Source organism: Ptychodera flava, chromosome 12 (assembly GCF_041260155.1).
Source record: "Ptychodera flava strain L36383 chromosome 12, AS_Pfla_20210202, whole genome shotgun sequence".
Classification (NCBI taxonomy): Eukaryota; Metazoa; Hemichordata; class Enteropneusta; family Ptychoderidae; genus Ptychodera; species Ptychodera flava.
This window is the reverse complement of record NC_091939.1, coordinates 32,277,319-32,302,546: the sequence shown is the minus strand read 5'-3', so window position 1 is coordinate 32,302,546 and position 25,228 is coordinate 32,277,319. Positions and strand designations below refer to the sequence as shown.

General features: G+C 37.6%; 1 protein-coding gene across 1 annotated transcript; it reads right to left on the bottom strand.

Moving 5' to 3' along the window:
* On the bottom strand, window positions 1–25,228 carry LOC139145648 (myosin-3-like). Its single transcript, XM_070716930.1, has 22 exons — window positions 25,096–25,228; window positions 24,376–24,448; window positions 23,272–23,432; window positions 22,723–22,816; window positions 17,753–17,960; window positions 15,360–16,860; window positions 14,771–14,978; window positions 13,990–14,079; window positions 13,225–13,386; window positions 12,461–12,595; window positions 11,980–12,072; window positions 11,270–11,498; window positions 7,671–7,881; window positions 6,501–6,654; window positions 5,895–6,082; window positions 5,012–5,183; window positions 4,284–4,687; window positions 3,330–3,564; window positions 2,642–2,821; window positions 2,074–2,148; window positions 1,343–1,423; window positions 1–712 (listed from the first exon to the last, which is right to left on the bottom strand). Exons 6-22 carry the CDS (start codon window positions 16,427–16,429, stop codon window positions 632–634), a joined length of 3,768 nt encoding a protein of 1,255 aa, XP_070573031.1. The 5' UTR covers window positions 16,430–16,860; window positions 17,753–17,960; window positions 22,723–22,816; window positions 23,272–23,432; window positions 24,376–24,448; window positions 25,096–25,228; the 3' UTR covers window positions 1–631.

Sequence of the window (25,228 nt, the reverse complement as noted above, 5' to 3'; positions counted from 1 at the left end):
TTGTGACTTAAATACTTTCTTTTAATGACAGGTTTACAACACATGCTTGCATTTGAAGAAAAATAGAAAACTTTACATATTTGATGAACTCTACAGCTAAGTTTCCGATAATTACGTTTGTTGCATGATAGCATCACTGTTGTTTTCAAAAGTGAAAAACTGAGGGTGAAATCCATTTAGACTTGTAAGTTAGGAACATGACAATTGGAAGTGAGTGACAAGACGCGTTAGACGCCATGTGGTCCGTGACCTGTGCAAAGAGTTCAAGTGTTGTTGGCTTTGCAAAGTCAAAATGAATGATGACACGAAGTCCAGATCAGAGCGCCAAAATGGCCACCACCTGTTGTCTATTCTGTGTACAGTAAGTCTGGTCAAAACAATAGAAAAGTTGAAGAACATTTGTAACTTTGTGCATTGATATATTTAGACAAGATGATTTCATCACCCAACTTTGCAAAGTTTTGTAGACAGACAACTGAGTAATAAGGTAGTAAGTGACAAGTCTTGTGACATCTGTAGATAGCTGTACAAAGAGATCCTGCGCAGTTTGTTGGGTTTTTGCATATTAGATTTTTCGTCATATCAAAATCTGTTCTGTTTTGCCCAAAAAGCCTGTGCATTCAATGTCTGGTCAGTCTTTGGGACAGAGCTCTTCAAGTAAACGGTTCAGTGGGTTGCAGTCCTTGATAACTTCAGGCACTTCTTCCAAAGTCTGCATATAATAGAAAAGAGTAAATGTAAATTATAGACTATGAACAAAATCATGGCACATGTATCGATTTTAACTTTCGTTATTCAGCCTACATATTTCTCATATCCTATAAGCAAGTTTTGCTGACTATCGTTGCAGACACTTTGTCTTCTGAGTAACAGTTTTGTGTCTTCTATATGTAGTAATGAAGTGCTTTACAGGGTGTGAAATAGATTTGTTATGCATAGCTGCTGCAATTAATGAAAGACTGGCACAACTTGATGACACATACGCTTCAAAACATACGATTGATGCCAACACAGGGTCCTTCCCTTAATTGGGTGAGAGACGTTGCATTACGATAGAAATAACAATAATTTCAGACTGACTAATTAATTGAAAATAACGAGAAAAACAGTTGCTATGAACTCTAATTGGGAATTATAGCTATAATTTGGTGGTGCAGAGTAGTACATGCAAAACAAGTAGACAATTCTATTCAAAAATGTATGTTTTATTGATTTGCATATATTTGCATAACTGTTACATAATGTCTCCAAAAGTTCATAGTAGTTGATGTCACTTTTGGTTCGAATACGTTTGTACCTGAATCTACATGTTGCTTTCTTTATTTTCACGATGAAAACTCACCTGACGTACAAGCTCTAACATTTCATCTAATTTGTACACTTCCTCTTCAGCTTTCTTCCAATTTTCTTCAAGAATCTTGGTCTGACACACATATAGGAAATGTGCAAAGGAAATGGAAAAAGAAGAATAGAAAAAAGATTAGTTTAACATCAGGGATGTATAAACAGATACATATTTTAAGTAACTACCGTTTGTACACGTTACAAAAAACTTAAAATATACCGTGCAGTTATAATCAACAGACACGGACATTTTAAATGGTTCTTATGTGTTTAGTACCTAGTTCTGACAGAATGATAAACTGCCCAGATGCTCTGACTGAACCCACATGACTGAACTGTTACCTGTTGGTGCATGTCTGTTCTCAACAACAAATATCACAGGCTGTGTGGACACTGATTAGCATTTTACCAGGCCATCTTATAAATTATTCATCAACAGGAATGCAAGGTGGGTGAGAACTGACCTTTACATATTTCAAAGCAATTATTTGAGAGCCGCAAAGTGTAAAAATCCCTGAGTGTAAACATCGCTTTTGATATTAAGTGAGTGGAGTTTGACTTGGTAATTCAATCAGCAATTATCACATTGCAAGTAAAATTCACTTATTGCCTAAGTGAATATTACAAACCATTTATCCGGAAGACTTTCATGATTTCTATCAAATACTAACAGAATTAGATTGTGGGAATCTTGTGTTACTGAGGCAAACTGTTCAAAGTTGCACTTACCTGTCTTGAAGCTCTTGAGTTCATACTCTGATAGTATTCATCTTTCTCCAGAGACTGTAACTTCAATTTCTCAACCTGATGGAAGTAGGAATGGGACAAACAAACTGATCAAAATCATGTCTTTGCTTTGCTGTTGTTGTTGCTAAAAACGGCTCATGACAAAAAAAACCTGTGAAATATGCCTCCTGAAAAATTAAATCATGTTTTCAAAGTCAACCATGTAAATATGGTTTGTCCAGACAATAACACCTACATTTGTACTGTCATTTTTCCATTTATGAGTAATATACATATTCCATGCCTGTCTTTTTTTTATATTTTGATGATGAAATTGTTTTGAAGGTTGATAAAAGGACATTCGCATAATTCCAAAGAAGATATTATTAGCAGGAGATGATCATAAAGCATAAAAGTATATCTCCCAACAGATACGAAGTCAAACTCTTTTTAATCTCGATTTTCCATCTTAATTATTTTTTCATCTCAAACAGTTTAACAGAATTCTTTAGATGCAGCGTGTTTTTTCCAAGTTTTGTAAAGTTTAAGGAATCAAATAAAGTTCATTAACCTCTCGTTTCAGCATCATTTTCTCTCTGATGTACAGTGTTTCCTTGGAGTCCATTCCTTTCTCTTGCGTCAACTCTTCCACTCGATGGAGTGCCTCTTCCAGTTCCTGCTGTAACACATCCTTGTCTCTGCTGAGAAGCTGGCATTCCGATGTCAGCTTCTCTATCTGCTTTGTGAATCTCTGCCATGTGAGGGTGTGAAACAAAAACCTGTCAGTTCTTGTCTGTGTGTGCAGGTTAGAAACAAGAATTGGCCAACACTGCTGACAATTCAGAAGAATGTATGAGCGCAACATCTGAGATAATATAATTACAGTCACACATATCAAATTGATGGGTATGTTTATCCTCACATATTTTGGAATAACTCTACTGCTTTTTGGAGACGTAGCTGTATTACTGATATGGTGAAAGAGTATATAAAGATATTTGAGTTGATATCATTGATTTGATACTGATGATTGTGGGCCAACCCTTTCACCACTAAATCATTTGTTGATAATGGTGACTGTGGACTGATTTACAGTGAGTTAGGGTGAACAGGTTTATAGTTATAATCTGAAGATTGTTCGATGACAGGTGTCAATGCCTGTTGTGAAACAAGGCCAGGTTCTGCATTCTTTGCCCTACAAACTTGTATTTCAGTTCCATGATGCTGTCCTAAACATAGTAATGCAGGCATAAATGTACCTGTAGGTTTGACTTTTGGTCTGAAAATCTGCCAAGGTTGTCGGCCATCTCATTGATCTTGACCTTGGAGTACTCCAGTGACTGCTCGCTCTCGTGGAGTTCGTTTCTCTTAGTTTTCAACTCCTCATGCAGCCTCTTCTCTCTGGCCTCGCTCTGGCGCAGCTGGTCTCTCACAAGGTCAAGGTCATTGCCGTACCTCCCCTGCAGTCTCTCTGTGTTCTTTGTAAGTTGCTCCCTGTAATATCAGACAAGGTGGTAATTGCTGTGGAACAGTGTGACTGATGCTTTGTGGAAAGACATTGATTGGGATGGCATGTGTGTGCTGCAGCAGGATGAATCATGAATACTATGGCTAATTCTCATAAGTGACGTATCTCATTATTGACAGTCTGCAAAATTATTCTATGAATACGTGAAGTCTTTCTAAAATAACACAAGTTTTAAAATTAATGGTTGTTTTGCCACATTACAGCTCAACTGCATCTATTGTCTAATCTACAACATTTAAGATTTTGCAAGGAAATCAACAATCGAAATAATTGACTTGTGTACATTTTTTAAACTACAGGCATACACGTATTGTTGAAGTGGAGTTTAACATGTAAAAATACAGACAGTAGTGGTATTCACTGTGAACAACACAGCTTTGTTCAAGTATTGTAGGTTAATACCAGTACTTTTCTACCAGTGAGAGAATAGAGTTCTCATAAGGAGCGTGTAAAATATTAGAATAAAAGCAACAAAATCACAATGACATATTAATTTCCGGAAGAAATTTAAGATATTTGAAAGTAGTAAAATGACGTTAAGTAATGCTATTATGTTTTTGACACATCGCATAAATATTACTGTAAAAAATACTAAAAATTATGAAAATTATGGAAAAGTGATTGGCAAAGTATAATTTTTATAATCAGCCGCTACTTTTGTTTGTGAACAAGATAGAGCACTTACACCTTATCAGTGAGTTCCTGTATTGTTTTATGTCCTGCCCCTTCCAACACTTTAATCATCTGCCACATTTCAGTGAGGGCATCCTTCACTTCACAGACCTGGTCACCCAGGGTGACATCAGATTCACCAATCACAGGTCCCGACTCATCTTCACATGACTCGCCCTCTGCCTTCTGATTGGATGCCACCTGCACAGGCTGGAAGGCACTGCCAGAAGAGTCACCAATGGTGAGCCTCCTATCAGAGAGTGTTGGGGCACCTGAAGTGTCTGGTGCATCACCACTGTCTGTCACCAATGTCTTCCTGACAGCGTCAAGAACTGATGACACAAGACTAGCAGCACTGTCTTGTGACTTATTTGTTACTGAAGACTGTTCAATGGAAGGCAGTTTAGCCGTAATTTTCTGAGAGAAGAAGTGAACAGAAAAAAAGAAACTATAAACTCTCTTTCCTCATTGTTTTTTTAAGCACAATGTGTGTAACATTGCACTTACCAGGACAACCTGCTCTTGAGTCAAATCTTCAAGTGATAGACTGTCCTGTAGGAAACTGTTACGTGATAGGCTGTTCTATGTCACATGATATGACATGATATGTTCTATGTCACATGATATGTCAAGATTGACGATGCACAACAAAAATTTGTTTGGTTTTTGGCCTTGCTAGGTCTCTCAGAAATCATGGAATCTGTAAATCACTAACCCCACCACTTTGATTTACTTCTTTACCTTGTCACAACCAAGTTTTTGCTGCAGTGCTGCCATCATCTTGTCCATTGCTGTTTTCAGCGCCATGATTTCATCAGAAGCTGAGTTGATTTCATTGCCTTGCCTGTAGAGCATCCACTGGGCCTGTGCCTTGGTGCTGTCTAATTCAGACTGCACGTCATGCAGTTGAACCCTGTTTGGATACAACAGTCAAGATCAGTTTAAAAAGCACTGTGATTGCTGTGGAATTTCTTATCTCTTTTACCCTAGGGGTTTACATTTCACATTTAACAATATTCAATTTACTTGCAAGTACAGTAAATTTTTATATAATGGATTTACAAAATCAAATTATATTCCTCAGTTTCCATTTGATAATGAGATCAATTGCCATTATAAGCAGTGCTTTTGCTAAGGTTGGGGAATATTGGTAAATGATTTGGGAACCCAGGTAACATTGTTGCTGTCTCCCTATTTGATTATATTGATATAACAAGAGGAACCCCAGTAAAATGACTGGGGAACCCTGGTAACATTTATCTGCTTACCACCTTAACAAATACACTGATAAGTCTGCATAGAGAGACTCTTTTCATGCATAAAATACACCACCTACTGGTTGTTTCAAACTTGAGCTGTTACAACTTTGAAAGATTTCATGGACCAAAATTCAAACACTGATTTTGTAAGATATCTCTGAAGACAATTATCTCTAGTTCAATCATGACATGCGTCAACAATCTGAAAATCTAAAGGTATTTGTTTCCACTCTTCCTGGTATTTCAGTGTACATTTACTTTAATGGGAGATGAAAGGCAGAGTTATTTGAATAGCAAAAACGATGAGAATAAGAGATAGAGTGATTGGTCAAAATTTCATGTGGTAAGATCAAAGTAACCCTTACCCAAGTTGTTCCACAGTTGATGTCAGCTGATTACACTCTTCAGTCTTTTCAAAGACTTTCACCCGTTGCCGCGACAACTCCAAATTATCAACTTTGAGTTTTTCCTCGGCCTCTTTCAAGGACTCTGCTAGCATGCCTCTCTCCTCTTCCATGAACTCTTGGTTCTCTTTATACTGTGTCTGAAGAGTCTGCAATGATAAGGGCACTATTGTAGTATCCATGACAACAAGTAACAGAATGTTTCCACTTGCTCAAAGGAAAAAGCATAAAAATCTAAAATTCTTGATGATCACACTCACCAGTATGTTACTAAACACTAAAGCCTGTATGCACAAATCTTTAGTGAACTGTTGTTGAAAATGTACAGAATGAATGCGAATACTTCATCCATTTTACGATTCAGATATACAGTGAGACCTGTCTAAACCGAACCCTGTCTAAACTGGAAACCTGTCTAAACTGAACCCTTTTCCCAGTCCCATTCCATTAGAACTCTATGTTAAAAGGACCTCTATAAACCAAACACCTCTCCAAACCGAACAATTTTCTCAGTTCCTGAAGGGTTTGGTTTAGACAGGTTTTACTGCACTATCCAAATGCACATACCTCAATTTGTTCTTGAAGACTACTGCATTTCTCTTGAATGCCTTTGTACTTCTCCAATTCCATGTTCTGTCTTTCAATAGTATGTTCTTTATCCTGAAGGGTGCATTGCAAGCTGCTAAGCTGATTGGTCACTGACTCCATCTCCTCTTCAAATCTGATGAATAAATCAACGTGTCCAATTACCATTATAGAAGACAGTGCTGCGGGGGTGGGGTGAGGGTTGGATTTTATAAAAATTACCACCCCCGACTTTTCCCCCCAGACCTTCACCTAACATAAGTGTGCAGATTTATGCACCTCGAAAATGAAAGACTTAAACTTTTGCCCAAACTTTCCTTTATGAAACTTTTAACTGTTCTCTCATCAAATGAACAATAAAATCAGGGTCACCGTGCAAAGTTTGGTATTAGAGAAAAAATTAAGTGACATTTACCGATATTTGAAATTTAAAAATGGCTGGTGTCCTTGTGTTAACTCTGTGCGGAAAAATGAAATTTTGGATTTGCAAAAACTAAGACAATGAACATTTTTCTTATTCACAGAGCTTTAAAATGAGCCCCTACAATAGTACAAGTCTTAAATCAAAAAAGAATTGCAAAAAATTGAGTCCGAAAATCTGTCCCTGATGCACATTTTGTCTCAAGTTTAAAGCAAACAGTTTACTCATGGAAGTAAAAAGGCAATACACTCTGACATGAACTCAACATATTTCCTTGGCTTCACATGATAAAGTGGGAAGGAATATTATAACCATACTTACATCAACCAAACAAATATGGAAATTCAAGATTGGTTTCATGTCCCCCATTTGTGCTTTTGATTTGGAAAAACAAAACGAACGCAAAAATGGATACATATGTCCCATTTCAAAAGAATATTACAGTCAGAATAAACCAAATTTCTTCCGCATTTATTTGTATATGAATTGTTTCTTTATCAATGATTCAAAATTATGGCATTCTCACGTTAGAACATGAGCTGAATTAAGACAACTTTCAAAAAAATGTGAAGTTTGATAGTGAAATATAAATTCATACATCAAACTCTTTCACCAATGATAATACAGACTCATTTTGTACATGGTAAGAATAGACTCATTTTAATTAGTGAAATTTTAGATGAAAAACCCCTGATTTATAAAGTATGTGATTGCCAGCATGGAAAGCATACCTTTTGAATTCGATCTCAATGAGGTTATTCATAGTTTTCAGTTTTTCCTCTGCAGTTTCTGCCTTTTCTCTAGCCAGCTGTGTTTCATGGTCCTGTACCTGTACAGACGTCTGCATCACTTGCATCTCCAGGCTGTAATTCTGATTTGTCTCTTGCAGGTCTTCGTTCTCTTTGCGCTGCTTCTCCAGTTCCTCCTTCAGAGAGTCACACTCTGTTTCAGCGTGGAGCAGAAAGAAAGGTTTTCATACTGAAATGTTATACTGAAAGTACAAAGCTTCCACATACAAGTCATTGTCTGGTCCTTTTAGGTTACTATTCTTTGGTAATTTGGTAGGGGCTAAACAAAGGATAGTTTCGTTCTGGACAAATCTACTACGGCTATGTCAGCTTTTTTTTGTTTGCTCAAAAACGTAAATCTACCTGCATGTAAGGATTGCTGTTGCACCTAAATATTTGTGATTTGTTGTTTTCATGTCTGTGACTATATCTTGTAACCTCTAAAAAGAAAATGAAAAAAATTCTGCTCCCATATAGCTTTTTTAAATAATATTATCTAGGATGAGAAACAAACAAACTATAATTACTAATCGGCCTAAGTGTATGTAAACATTATTCGACATTCCATTGGTGAAACCACATTTGACGAAGTATCGTTACAAAAATATTTTAGAATTTGGTGTAAACTTGCATAGTAATAATTGACAGTGCTTGTCAATGCCTTACAGACTGATTTAGGAAACTATGAAGTATATGTGTGCACGTATACCTGGTACTTAGTGAGTGCCATAGTGTTTGGAATAGGAAAGTTGATAACTCCTTATCAATATCCCTTGCAATATTCCTATCTACCTAGAAAACAGTGAAGACTGTTTACAATGCGCCCAGCTACTGGCTGAGTGTCTTATCTACACTAAATCTCCCTGCACCACCAATAATATGTGTACTAAACCATCATCTGAACAATCAACAGCATTTTGAACATGTTCGGTTGACAAACAAGACATGCAAATGAGTTTGATCTGACTGACTACAGCCTGGTACAAATAGCATCACTTTCTGTGAAGACAACTGATGGAGTGAGAGAAAAAGTACAAGATGAAATGCATTTGGTCTGTTTTAGACATAATGTCCATCAGATTACACAAGCATGGTGGATTTTTACATTCTGTCATCAAATGTGGACAGTAAATTTGATTTCGCTTGGTCGAAATATGCCGTCACACCGATTCTGAGTCGAAACTAGTGAAGACATGTGGGAAAATAATTGTTTGTGAACAAAAAAATAGAGACATGCATACAATCAATGCTTTTTAAGTTTTATCCCCAGACGTGTGAAATACCATATGTTTTGTTTGTACAAGGAGGACAAAAGACATTAAAGGGCTGGTGAAGAGTAAAAATAAAATCGCTGAAAAGGTTGTTTTCACTCGTTAAATAATGCTTGGAAAGGCAAAAGCAAAAAATTTCCAGCAGGAAAATGGTTTAAGAGCGTATTTTAGTGGAAAAAAGTGCATTTTCCGAAGCTAAGTCACATTTTGGCGCGAAAATTCAAACCCGGATGTGTGACGTCAATAGGGGGGGACAGCGTATCTGCATGATCTGTTGTTGCGTGTAACATGTGTAATACGATGGCGACTAGAGTAGTCGATTACCGCGACCAAAACTGTGTCTATTCGTCCTCTCAGGACGAACAAAATGTTAGCTAGATTTTGGACTGTACGCGGTAGCTGTAAGTCTCTAGCAAATTGTGTCAGTCGTACTGACAATACGCTCGTAGTCGTACTGTCCGTATTACGCTCTATGGTACTATTATTATGGTAGTCCTTCACTAGCTTCAGAGAGAACGCTCGCTCGCACTGCCCGTATTATCGTACTGTCGTCTCATGTCAGTCCTGACAAGACGATATAGACTATAGGCTACGCTGATAAAGGTTGAAACGGCTAGGCTGTCAGGGCCAAATAAATCGGGGTTGTGAAAATTTCCGGCCGAAACATCGAGAAACCGGTGGAAATGTGTATGATCTGTTGCTAGTGTGTGGTGTTTTCCGAATCCAATCATGTATACAGCCGAAAACTTTGAATCATTGACATAGCTTTGACATGAGATTCAAAACCCTCAAATTTATGCCCGTATAAAACTTGGAAAATTGTTCTCCATAATCCTGTCTCAGTATTTCACTGTACATTTATATTCCCAGCAATCTGTAAATGTAGATTGACCGACTGTACTGTGTCCAAGGTCACGCCCTGCCACGCACAGTCAAACATTCTACCGCTCACGTTTTTAAATATGAATTTCTGATATTTTTCACAGATGAATTTCTTCGATAATTTGAGCTTAGGTGTGTTGTAGTTGTAACTTGTACACTGAATTCGTCATCGAGTGTGAATGGCGTGATCCCGGGCGTATGAGATCGTTTGCTGTGCAGTAAATATACGATGTTGGACAACACATGGTTTGGCCACATAGAAATGCTTGGAAAGCAAGCACAGTAGTCGTCGTTGTCTTTGGTTACCGAGAACTCGTGAGGTAGAACTACACCACCAAAATAACCTAGCCAATCACTAGTTTTCTTAATAATCTTATAAATTAGGGCTTGCCTTCTGGAAAATCCGTGATCGTATTCCGTGTGATTGGCAAAACAATCGGCAAGTGTTTGTAATAAAGTACGCTCGAGGCTACAGGGGTAAAATTAATCCGCTTTGCTTCCACAAACTTGGTCCATTTTCTGGCCAGATTTTCATCCTTCGGCCATTGAAACAATTTTGATTCTGAATGAGAACGATGCATAGAGACACAACGCTTAGCAGTTCTCTGTCCCTAGCCCGCCTTACAGCTTTTCACGATGGATTTGGAGAATGCGTGCGTGCACTGGCGTGAATAGCTATCAGCTATAGCGTCAGCTATCGATGTCCTCGGATGACGTCATACCCGACATTTGCCGAAGATTACCGAAGATTTGTATCTTCGTATCCAAGGGCGTCGCTAGGGCCTTTATTCGGAATTGGGAGGGCAGTTTTGAAAAATTCCAATGCTGATGTTTTTTTGACCATTTAAGTCGTCAAAATGAACAAGCAATAAAATTTTCAGTTTTACTCTTCACCAGCCCTTTAATCCCTCATCTTTTCATTTGAATAATACAAGCACAAACTTGCTTGTGTAAAGAAAACTTCATTTTTCAAAACCCCGGATCATAAAAGATTGATACGGGATGCATCAGCATGTTCAATGCCACACTGCATATTCCTGGGACAATTGCATTTGTTTCAGAACTGTCACAATGTCATTCAGCCACACATCATGATAATACTATTGAAGCTCATATATGTGAATCAAAAGACTGATACGTTGTCATTGGTCCAGATGTACAATTTGATAGATCAGTGGTCCATTGATATCATGTAATTTGTCTATAGTAGGCCTTGGAGTATGCAATAAATCAAGACTATGCTTTTGTCATTATGCAAATTTAGTGTTTAACTTTTATACCTTACAACATTTTATGAGATTTGAGTGGACCATATAGGGCGCCTCTCTAAAACATGCAAACGACACATGCAAAAAAACAAACAAAATCAGAGAGTTTGTGTAATTTTACCTTCTTTGAGTACATTGAGCTCTGACACTATTCCAGCAATCTCGGCTGTTGATTCCTGCAGCTGATTGAGACAATCATCATAGTTGATTTGCATCAGTTTCTTCTCATGCAATGCTGTCGCTGTTTTCTCTTGCATGGTCTGTAACTCTTGACGGCATTGTTCCCTGGCAGTCTCCAGTTCCTTCTCCTGCTTCTCCAGTTCATCTTGCTTATGGATCAAATTCTGTTCCTGTATTGTTGAAAGAAAGCCATGTATGGAAAGACTGTCAAGGACAAGGTCTGGTTTCTAGTTTCAATATTGGGAAAGATGACATTTATGGAGGAAAATTCTCTGAAAATTAGTGTCACAGAAGATACTAAAGTGTAGAACTATACCATTTACATCAATATCATCTGTGGATGTTGTGTATTGGGCTAATATTCATCCTCTGTAATTCCTAAATAAACAGATTGAAGAGATGTTTGGCTTGGTCTCTATACTGTACAGCTTTTTCGAAACAACCAGAACAGACAACAAGAATGAAAAGTATGTCCCAGTCATGATACATACAAAGAGACAGAACAATTGTTTTAGCCTTTTTTACCCCAGAACAATTCCTGATTTGCTTCCTCTTGTATCTCACTGAAAACAACCTAAACAAACAAACAAACAAACAAACAAAAAGACAGACAGAAAGAAGACACGACGCAAGATTGAAATCTATATGTACCTTTTCAGCCAAGCTTAGATGCTTCTCTTCAAGACTGGCTTTCACTGTCTTCAAGTTAGTAAAGCAAGTTTTCAAGCCAGCACTTTCTGAGGCCTGAAAGGATAAACAGATCTATCACAATTACTTCATAAGAACTGACAAAGATGGTTATTATTCTATATCCGCTGTTCTTTTTGAATAAATCTGTTTTTCTTTCATAATATTGGCTGAGTGTAACTGAGTAGAGGTAGTTTGCTTTTTCTAGTGTCCCTGAATCATTTCACCTGATTGTCTACCACACCACTACACTCATGATACCTGCAGGCATTGAATACATTGATTTGTCTATACAGAACATCAATTGATGCTAATGTACATGCAACATCCTCTTCTACAACTTGATCTACACTGATTAGTATAAAATGCAAGCACATAGCTATTTTCTCGCTATGATTTGATTCAGCTTTGACACAATGTTTGTAACAGCAAGGATTACACTCACCAGAGCATCCCTGTATTTTATGAATGATTTAGATTCTTGTTTGTACACGTCTAGGGCGGCTTTCAGTTCGTCATTCTTTTTACAAGCTTGGATGTATGCTGAACGGTGGTTGTACTCTTCCTTCAAACTTGAAACCTGAAGTTGTAGGTTACATATCGCAAGTTAATGAAAGAATAATGTTCATATAAGGAATAACAAGTGCTTATCAAAACAAAATCCAAATTCCAATCTCAGCATAATAATGTATTGAAAGAAAGTTTATTCAAGAACCTTTGGTATGCAACAGAAAACACATTGGCTTGGGACTACAGTTACTTTAGTTGGAAGGTACCATGTTTGAGATCAGAAACTGACGTACTTCTTGTTTAGTTTTACTTTACTGGAGTTCTTATTTTGTGTTACTTTGAGTCCCACAGTACAGCGTTTTTTGTCTCTGTTGGCAGATGCTCATATACTGCCAGAATGATCGGTAACATAACCATTCTCATTGTATAAAAGATTCTGAACATCTTGCCCATGACGTATCGGTGCTACAGACGCAGTGAAAGATTCACCACTCTCAAAGGGCGCCCTCGAGTGGTGACTCCTTCATTCATGATACTCTGTTGACAACTGGTTCCACTTTTATTATTATAACCTTGTATTCCCAACAAGAAATATTGACAAAGACAGAGTAACAGTTGTTGTATGGAGAGTATGCAGATGGATGATTGATGAATCTTTTCAAGATCTTTCTCATAAACAGAGACACATTCACGACTTACTTCTTGTTTATGCTGCTTGTAAATTCTCCTCAGATCTCCTTGCAAATTCTGCACTTCTTTCTCATACTTTTTGACCTCTGCTTCCATATCCTGTATCTCTTTCTTATACTTGTCTTCAGTCTTTGCATGCTCTGCTTGCAAACCAAGGACCTCCTCATTTTTCTGGGAAGACAGAAAGAATCTTTCAATGAGCAATCCATGATGGCATGAGAACATGCAACAACAATGTGTTATGCATGGTTGGTTTCACTGCTTCAAGAGTGGATTTATTTTCATATGAGGGGCTGATTATTCATTTTACGACTTGACATGTTGTTGTTAACCTTTAGAACACCATTGATTAAAGTAAACCCTCACTATTGTAGTTACATGCTTGTCTTAGGCTACCGCCCATGACCATTTAAGCAATATTGTACCCCCTGCCCAGCCCATATAATGGATGGGAGTGAATTTTGCATGACATCTTGTACGAGGTGACGTGAAGTACATTATGGAGCACAAAGCTTGAGTCCATTATGGGCCGGGAGGGGGTACATTATTGCTATTATTGTATAATTTTGGCAATGCAAGTGAATTTGTAGATGTAGAAAACATTGTAGGCCACAATGCTGGCAATCAGATACATTATGTAATTATCCTGGGGAGGATGACATCACAAAATTCACTGGTATTGATAAAGCTATAATTTAATATGATATAATGCTAAGATTTTCATCTGGACAGTCTGCAAAGGGTAATATGCAGCTGAAAAAACCCAGAGTTTACCTCTTTGATTTTTGATTCCAGCATTCCAATCTGGTTCAGCTGTTCACCAAGTTGAGACATCAGATCATCCATATTACTCTGCATTGCGTCCTGTAAAGACAAGTTATCAAGTGGTAAGGACACTTTGAGAATTTATAGAGAAACCACTGGTAAACTTAAAAGAGTGACTTCTGTAATCTTTGGCCATAATTTCTTCCTTCACATCCCAAAAAAACATTTCAGCCAAATGTGTATTGTATGATATTGTCCATCATTTTATATCATATTATTTTACAGTATGTTAAACATCATATTTTGTTAGAGTATATTATTTAATATTTATTTATTTATTTATTTATTTATTAAGCTTTGACATAAAGTCAAGATGAGTGACTAACACCTATACAAAAGCAACCCTCCACAAAAGCACACATTTAACAAGTTACACATACAAAATTAAAAACAGAAAAGACAAACGCAGAATAAAACAATAATAAAAAAATACAAAAAATTTCAAAACAGAACAAAACATAACAAAACAGAGAAATTAACAGAGACGGCAATTTTTACAGTGGCACTTTCCCACCCAAGTACAAGTGTTATCAGGATAAAAATTATTGTTTAACAAACCCGTGTAATGTTAAATATCTAGCAGAGAGTGGCACATGACACTGTGTACCAATCTCAGTAAACTCATCAAAATAATTTCAGTGGAACTTCTCTCCCTAGCCATAGGACTTGACATGTGAAAGAATAGACATCCATCTGCCGTGTGTGGTTCTGTCTCTTTTCTGACACTCACCTTGGTGTGCTTTACTGCCTCTTGTATCCTTTTATCAAGCTCTGCTTTCTCTTCCTTCAGTGTGCTGATGCTGGCCAGTTGGCTTGATTTCTGTTGATTGAGACTCTCCACTTCCTTGCGTAGCAGTTCATTGCTGATCGAGGCGACTTCCAGATCGGAGACCAGCTGGCTGAGTCTGCCAGCAGTGGTGCCGTTGTCATCTGCAAAGCTGCAAACAGTAACAAAGATTGAAAACATTTTGATGAGGAAACAGAAAATGCCATAACCATGCAATACTGTTTTTTACTCTTCTGCATTTTTTTGATACTGAAACATTCATCTGAACAAAGACAAATCTCACACCATCCCATTATGCGTCTTCATAACAAATACCACAGCAATGTGCTATTGATTGGCCTTTGCCATGGATGGATGGACAGACAGACAGACCTGCCTATCAATGAGAGAGTTATAATCTACACATTCCCTGAATTTCTAGGATAATCACAAAATATAGAACACAGTGACCACTTAATTACTTGGTGTTCTGGTTTATCAGGTGTCTCTCCCAGACAAGTATGACGTAACAATCAATGTGATCTATACTTACTGTACTCTAGGTGTGGTCAGTGGTGTCGTCGTGGTGCCCATGTTTGTGATTGAAGGACTGGTTGGCATTTCAACATGGGGAGAGCTGGCGGTGTCCATGGTTGGGACTAGAATTGGACTCGTGCCCTGGCTGGTCTCCCACAGCCCCCTCAGGGTTGGTGTTGTCATGGTGGAGGCTGCGCTGTAGAAGTCACCAACAGGATGGGGTGAGGTCTCAGTGTCTCGGTACTGTGGGACAGCGACAGGGGTGGTGCATGTGCCACACTCTTCAACTGCCACTCTGAGGGGACTGGTGCCCTGGTCTTTCTCTCTGTATCTCTGCAGTGTTGGTGTCGTCATAGTACAGGCTGCCACATCTGGAAGACGGTGGGGTGATGTCTGGGCATCACTGGATGAGACTGGACTCGTGTTGGTGCCCATGTCTTCTGCTGGTATCCGAAGAGGGCTTGTCCCCTGGTTGGTCTCTGCAAATCTTTTTAATGTCGGTGTTGTCATTGTGGAGCTCATCCTTTGGTAACCATGGGGAAGATGTGGTGATGTCTGTGCATCACAGCCTGGAATGGGACTAGTGCAGACAGCCGTGTCTTCTGTCTGTGTCTTGATTGGCACTGGACTGGTTCCCTGGTCTTTGTCTGTACGTTGCCTCAGAGTTGGCGTTGTCATGGTAGCCATGGTCTCCTTGAGGTCTGTATAGTAATGTGGGGAACATCCGGCTTCTACAAGAAGGTGGGGTTGAGATGGCGTGGTGCAAGTGGAAACTTCAACTGTGGTGATCTCTGTGATTTTCGTTTCGTCACCTGCACATGAATCACTCTTCGTTTGTGGCTCTGGTGCTTCAGGAATTATCTCAGAAACACCTGCAGGTTGACATGGGGAACACTCAAAGTCCTGCGTCTGTACAGTTAGCCCCGGACTGGAACTGGTGACATCTACATCTTGTGATTCCCTCAGTTCAAAAGGTGGTGGCGTAGTCACGGTTATTGATTCCGGCATCGCCATTCCTTCTGAGACTGGGAGAGAATCTTCTGTATCCTGGCAGAGTGGTGAACTGGTTGGAGGAGACTCATCCATGGACAAATGTGGCACATCAAGTTCGAGAAGAGACACCTCAATGGTGGGCAGATCCGAAACTGGACAGGTTTGTCGGCAGTGTTGTTGTGGAAAAACTGGTCTTGCATGCTGGGATTGCTTATGTCTTGGGTCTCATCTTGCTCTTCAGTGTGCAGATTTGGCAAAGATGTCTTGTCACTGATATCAGGCTGTGTATAGGATTCCTGTAAGAGCAGCTTAGCCTGCTGGTTGATAATGCCATCAACAAATGCATCAATTTCACCATTATTGTCTTCACCATCCTCCACACAACTCATCACAGATCTGTTTTCTGTTGAAGACACCTGTTCTCTCATGAGAGATTCCGCTGCCTTGGCAACGATGTAATCTATGAATTCAGACACTTCCTTGTGAGTGGGCATACTGTCAGGCCACTGGAGACTTTCACTGGACTGTGTTGCAGAAAGAGAGAAAGCAAAGAAAACCAGTAGATGGTTTAGATTAACAATATTGTGATGTCATACTTTTGTTGTATACCGTACCCTAGTAGGTTTTACACTTGTTTGCTGGTCATGTGACTGGGCTTCTTCCAAGCATATCAATGCAATCATATTGTTGGACTTGTCTACCTTGAATGCAAAACATTTCCAGAGCCAGAATAACTTGAGAGCTGAAAACTTCCAGTGAATACTATAGGGTTTTTCACAAAATACGCCCTGTATGGACGAGGGCTCAGTGAGTGACGTATTGGACTCGCCTTCGGCTTGTCCAATACGTCACTCACTGAGCCCTCGTCCATACAGGGCCGTATTTTGCGTATAACCCTATTATTATACACCTCCCTCCATTAATCATCCGTATAAACTAATTCTATGGTAAATTTTGAGGGGATGCGGCATGCGCGATATGAGTGGAACGCGCGCGATTTTTGAAATAAAATTGCTACAAACCACAAACAGGCGCGTCGCGCGTCTCCCGTATTCGGGACTCTGCGTACTATACAAAATACGGAAAGTTATTGGACAGTCTAACTCCCATAGGTTACGGCAGTAGGTGTATAATAAATCAGTGTATAACACTGACAATGTCAGTGAAGGGTTAAAAGTGTTTAGTCTTAAACCCAATTATTGTTATGAAGTCTGTAGCACTTATTTGTACAAAACTTGAATACTTTTATTCAAAGAATTACTATCAGAAAAGACCGCAATCTAATGCAAGTTTCAAATTAATAATTTCAATGTTTCAATAATCAATTATTCAAGAACACTTCATGAACGTGTATCTTACAAACATGTAAAAATGTTTACATCCAGTACAAAAGCTTGGTTACAAGACAAAACCTACCTGGTGGCCTGACTTGTCCATCAGTGTTGTCAACCACCTGATCAACCAGATCACTGACACACTGCCTTACATCGTCAGGTACCTCCACTGATGTGAAACCCAACAGTGACATGATATCTGGTGAATGAAGCTGCAGCAACTGAAACTGTGCTGCTAAGTCTTCTAGTTCTATATTACCTTCTTTCTGGCTTTGTGAAACTTGAAAGCCCTGCAAATAAAGACAAAAAAAGTATGACAAATGTAGTGACCGTCTCAGATTGTTGCATAGGTTCAAAAAGCGAAATTCATTCGTTCACAGGGGGAGGGGTTTGACCTCCATTTAATTAGTGAACTTCACTTTCACACTTTTATTTAGTGATTACAAGTTCTCTTTACATTGTGTGTAAAAATAAACAAAAACTGCACACTCATACCAAAACATTTTGCTGTAACTATTTCCAACTCGTTCGTGTCATGCTGACAGTGGTTAGCAATCAAATTTGTTCGATTACTTGACGATGTAATGTGGTTAGCGGATATATATTCTTCAGCAGCTATAGAAAAATGCTACATTGTACCCTCAGACAGACATCAACATTTCGCACTTTTGAACTTTCGTTTAGGGGGAAGGGGTTTTGATCCAAACGAAGGAATTTCGTTTCTTGAACTTTTGCGACAATCTTAGACGGTCCCTTAGTTAATGTTCCTGTTTGAAATTTTGAAGCAAATTACTGATTTGCATTGTCCCAATTAGATGATAGATTATATCTATGTATTTTTTCTGTTTGTATAAATCTGGTCGTCTGTCTAAAAAATCATGAGCTTTATAAATATTATAACACATTATTATTACAATTTTGGAATATCTCAATAAATACATTGTAACCCATTATTTGATATGGAATATTATGGCAGGTTCAGTCAGTAAAAATCATGTTTATAGTATCTATGTTTTCAGGGGCTTTCAAACATTCAAAACTCTTTGTAAAAATACAAGTATCGGGTCAGTCACAATCAGGGTGCGCTAGAGTGTGTCACTTAGGTCAAAATTTCAAGTTCATGATAACTGTCCAGTTAAATAATATGTTGAAAGGTTATGGTATGGGGCATATCTTCCTAAAATTTGGTGAAGCAAACATCATTAGTTTTGCCACAGTGCACATTGTTTTATATGGTCGACGCAGTGTCACTTACGCTACAGAAATGTTGTACATGAAACACAAATGTCATAGTAAAATTTTAAACAATGATTTGTTAATGCTTTCTTATGTTATTACAATATAAACAATGCATATTGGCATTAAAATAAGCTATACTTGGTATGATTTACTTAATTTTTCCATGAATAAACACAACCTCAAGTTTAGTGAGAAATACAACAATATTGATCATATTTTTTAATAGGACTTTCAACTTCTCTATGTCCTTCCGCTGGTATGCTGTACTTAAAAGTTTTATTGTCATGAATTAACCATGCTATAGCAACAATATTAATATTATTCAGTGTAATCAAAATGAACTTCTTTCTAAAATATTTTCTGTTTAGTATGACATGTAATTTTGTCACGGACGCTACCAAAATCAAACTTGAAAGTTAGGTCAATTTGAAATATAAAAAGCAATTAACAATCTAGTTTTTTCTTTCTCTTTTCTCCAAAACCTTTCTCTATCAAACATTTAAATTGTGAAAATTGTGTCAAAACATTGACAATTTCTTAAATTGAACAAGAAAGCTATAGCAACTACTGCAAAAATCAGTTGGAGTATGTGAAAAATGTCTATACCTGTAATAAACTTTCAATACGTCAAAAAACACAGAAGTTAACATTGCTTGTGCCTTAAAGTGTTACAAACCAAGATAAAACAAGACACCAAGATCAGGCTAGAGCGACAGGTTGTTAAACTTTGACCTGTGGTCCCACAATAAAATTTGCTACAATGTACCTGACACACCACCCCAGAAATCCAAATGGCTTGCAGCTGTTCTAACACCTGTCAGGATGGGGCGCACACACACCTAGGTGAGGCTGGAGATCAGAGATGTAGTCTGCCAACCTTTGACCTCTGTTCTATAATGTATCTGTACTCTCTGACGAGCGTTAAGTTGGCGTCATACTCATCCTCATCCTCAGCTTCAGGGGTCACGCGAAAATGAGGATGACGCTACAGCGTCAGCTCCACCAGCGTCAGATCCGATCATTCCCGAATGCGTCTGACGGAATGATAAGTGTAAAAACGACTTTAAAAATGTGCTCCAAGTTTCACATCACTGTAAATGTTAATTAAAACACAGTGGGATTTGCATTTCATAATATTTAGTTACCTCTCCTCGCAATATCCGTTTCTCACGTTGTAGTTATAACGCAACATTCTTAGCCCTTAATTTACTTAAAGTTCAAAGGTTTTATGTTTAATACATTGACTTTTCAGGCCTCAAGTCATAGTTATACAAGTTGATTGTTTTATATGTCCTTTGAATAATTAGGGCTTTCATATCACCTCTCATGGTGGCGATTTTTACACATTTCGGACCATGTATACCTTTTTTGCACCAATTTTGGAAAATCTTAACGCAAGACTTGAGAGGATACCAACAAACACATCCACGGATCCATGGACTGAAAATTACGAACATTTCCAAAAAACTAGTCCATATGAGATATTCTAACGATAAAATATTACCTGGGAACCAGTTTTAGGATTCAAAACAAAGTTGAGAAAGGATGGAGTTGTTATTTTCTTAAGTTATGGGTGAATTTTATCATTTATCCGTCATCGGGTAGCTTAACCTCGGCAATCTTTGGATACGACGCTGAAGCTGATGCTGAGTAGCGTCATTTTAGCGTCAGCTAAAAAGGTCACCTGAGGCTGAGGATGAGGATGAGGATGACGCCAACTTTACGTTCGTACTCTCTGCCTTCTAAATATGTGAAAGTGGTGGAGACAGTGTTAACACAAATGTCATTTCTTACCCCCTTGATTTTTTAAAATTCAAAATGTGATAACAAAACAATAAAATGTGGTGGTTATTTCACATTTTGATTGGCTTATAATCTGAAAAACAAAGTTTGCATTTTATTGTAGCATCCGTGACATAATGAATTGAAATGGAATACACAATAATAAATGCATATACAGCACAGAATTCATTGTTCTTTTCACTAGAATTCTAATAACATATTCAATATAATTACTGCATTCTTAAAAACACCAATCTAAGTGTTACAGTTGAGGCTCAACATAACTTTTTGAGTGTTTTATTACTTTTTAAAAAATCAATTTTGTACAAATTTATAATTTTATGCCTTGAAGACATTTTGTAACACAACTCCATGTATGTACACACAATACACACTAGTATTTATATGTTTCAGTAGATTAACTGCTTTAAAATGTTTTAAATAGTTATTAATTATGACTATGTCGTAAACACCGTCACGGACGCTACACCGTCACGGATGCTACATTTCCATATTTTAGGAATATTAATAGTGAATGCAAGGGACAGTAATTATATAATTTGTTTATTTAAGGTAGGCACCTATTGACACTTAGACCTGTGACATCAGATCTTTTATAACTCCTGTTGTCCTTAAGATATGAGTGTGTCACGGACGCTACAAGAAATTCCGACCACAAGGATCTCCATTTTCATTTATTCACAAAACAATACATAGGCAATTTTATTTTAATTTTGGTGTATAAAATGCTTGCCATGGATGTTGAGGTTGGAATTAAATTCAATATTACAATATTTTATCCATTTTTCTACATATAAAATAAAGGTATATGTACTTATGGTCATAAAACACAAAAAACATAACGGTGTTACAGTTTTGGTAAAAATACCACAGTTTCTGTTCCGATGCACATAATCACATGAAATAACTTGTGAAAGAAAGGTTAGGTATTCTGCAATAACATATGTAAGCTAAAAATTCCACAATTTTAACACTGTGTTCCAAAAAACATTTTGAAATTAAGTACATTTTGAAGTGAAACAGCATAACGCTACTTTTTGCAGTTTTTAAAGGCATTTTTGTAGATGTACAACCAAACCTGCACGATATATGCAATATTTCTTTATGTGACTAAGTTAGATACAACTATTACTATTTATTAGAAACAAATAAGCAATATAATATCAGTCTGAATAGCAGATATATGTCCATAACAAATGAAAATCATCTAGCGCACCCTGATTGTGACTGACCCGAAGGCATGGGACATGTTTATGCCTCAATGGGTTTAACCATCTAGACCTGATGGTGAAATATGAACTTGGTAGGACAAAGGTTTAGGTCTTTCACTATTAAGTTTTGACTGGCTGTACACAGCCACTGGATGAGGACCCACAAGATTAATAACTCCTTCACCCGTTTTACTGTCATAGATCTGCCCAACCTTTGGAAAACATTAGGAGTGTACCAGGATCTGGATTGAGAGGATCAAATAAATGTGAAGTTTGGCATCTTAACTTTCTATCAAATCATGTGCTTATATGTAAATGATGGTCTTGGCTGCCCTATACATATAAACTTCATGCCATTCATGATTGTTGACACTTCTATAAATTCCAGTTTCCAGAGAGAATCAGATTCTGCAGTGTGTCTTGGCCCAAAGGTAAATATATTCTGATATAGAACTAGGGAAAGCCAGGGGAGGTAATGAGATTGAACTGAGCAACTTACAGGTATACAGTCACCTGTAATCTAAATATGTCCATATATGGTCAAAGGGGCGTGCCTTGTATGAAAAATGCCATGTGAGGGTGCTGTTTTTAAAAAGCAGCCACCTGCTTAAAATCTGTGATAGGTTAGATTTTCTCTTTCCATGGTAACTGTGGCAAAATTGGAACAGGTGACAGTATACCTTTAATTAACTTGAGTCAAATCAAATTGGAAATTTGGTGAAAGGGTTAGGCATTTAAACCATTTATTCCATTCAAAGGCAATGTTTTTCTACTGAAGTGAACTGCACAAATCACATACCTTATCTTCAACAACGTTACCATTGCCTTCTGCCTGTTTACTTGTAGATTCTTCATCAAAAACAAGTGCAAGAGGAGATGGAACTTTCACAGGCCTTAATAAATTACAGAACAAAGATGAAAGTTATTACAGTCAATTGAACTTTTGATCTCAACACGCTAGATTTTAGTCACTGAAATTTTCAGTTGCAGCACTACAACCTTCGTCAGTTGTAGTGCTGCAACCGAAAATTTCAGTGACTAAAATCTAGCGTGTTGAGATCATAAGTTCAATTGACTGTAATTTGGCTACCAACACAGATGAATTTCCATACAAAAAAAAAAAAAAAAAAAAAGATGAAAGTTATGTTAAAATACGTTATGTTAAAATACAGCATATATCATAATGCTATAGTGATGATGCCAGGAGTATCACAAAATATATGTTTAATCTCTATATAATGTACTTGGACATAAAATACCATTACATGTAATTTGTTGAATAACCCTGTATTATACATATATGTTGAGTATCATGCAAATTCTGTAAGCGGAAGGCATATGCACTTACTTTTTCCTTGGTGTTTTAGTTGTCTCCTGGCATCTAAGATGTTTCTTGCAAGAGGTTACAAGATGAGGAGTGATTCCAGACTTTCGGGAGCGTGTCTCAGACTTTTCCACTGAGCTGTTTACATTCAGATCAGACAATGCTGGCCTACTAGGTGTTCTTGTCTAGAGTACAACAATAAAATGCACACATAATAGCTTTTAGCTGTTTTTGGGTGTACATGTAGGAGGAAGGGCACAAGGTAACGAATTTATTTTGACATAAATATTCCAGAATACAAATGAAATGATTCTTTGAACTTTTTATTGTCCTGTTCTGATGACTATCTCCATGTCTGCAACAGCAGACAATACACCAAGGTACAAAGCTTTTTACACTTATTTATATTTAATCCTCTTTCTACCAGGCTCCATAGACAAACCACAGAAATAAATACAACTTGGGAGAAAGAGGATTAATTTGTAAGAATTTGAAGGCTGCTCAGTATTGGATGGTCCAAGAACCAATATCCAATAAGATGTGGAGCAAGAATACAGAATTTAGAGGGGTGTCATCCAGTCAGGGTCTGCAAGACTTTATTGTTGATAATCATTGCTTCTTTCTAGAAATTGGCTATGAGTGTGGAGCAAATGTGAAGCAAATTCAGCATTTGACAATTGGTCATAAGTCACCAGTTTTTAGCCTTTCAATCACTGCAAGACCGAAAAATAAACTTTCAAGTTTGGTTGCGTCCCTTGGCTTATTATGGAGCAGCTTAGGGCGTACTCCCAGTTTTGACCACTGTTTTAAAATTTTAGATATGAGCAAGGGATGTTGGAATATGTTGTACATTACAACATGGCGCTACCAAAACCATGATTACAACAACCCTTGTATGGTCCATATGCGCAGCTCCAGATGGGATTACCCCTCCCTTTTATTATCCCATCATCATTCGAAAAATATTTTATTTTTGTAACCTTACCACCAGGGTTAGGCAACTCTTTTAGTCTTCATTTGTAAATAAACAAAAACAGACAACACCAAAACTCACCAGAGATACAAATGATTGCAAATAAACATGACTACATCGAAAACAAATGACAGGTGCTTAGCTTAGGTACCTACCTGATGCCACATTTTTACCCAAGTTTTGTAGAATAGTCCACGTGAAGATTGGTTAATTCCTGATCAAGGTTACCTAAATTCCAAGCAGAGGAAACAATATCAACATTCACAAAATGCTAGAACATAGTTCCTAGCTCTGCATGCTATCTGAAAACTTGCAGATCTATACAAATTAAGAATAAAACCACATACATTGTACAGTCATACTCCATGTTTAAAGCCAAGGTCTCCCTGGATGTGATTGAAGATCATTCTTCCTGCTTTGTAATGAAATGTAATGTACAGTTACACCATGTAATGACAACTTTTAATTTTACGTCCTCTAAAAATCATGCCATTGGAGGTACCGGTACCTCCTTCATTTGTAAATTGTAAACAATTTATTCAAAACAAAACGACATTTTGAACGACCAGTGAATTCGCATGTAAAGAATTTGTGACTATCACACGTACTTTCGCTCAAACAAACTAAACATCGATGGCACTTTAGTACATTTAAGGTGGGTACAATATGATCCACGTTGTTGTCTGCGGAAAGAGGTATTATCTGCAACAGCAATAAGTGTGCACGGAGATGTGAGCAACAGTCTACACACTGTGACTGTAGAGAATGCAAACGTTCACCACGGAGCCCGTTGTGGCATGAACAAATACTTCAACCTGGGCATTTGGATGATTGATACTGACTCCGCTTCTTTTACCAAGACAATGGAGACCTACCTTGAGTTTGACAAAATCTTCAAAATGTCCATACGAAAATTATATTACGTGCTAATTTCAAGATCGAGCAAGTCCTTTACAATCTCAATATTAGTGTACAGTGTACACATATTTAAATAATAGCGCGAACGCT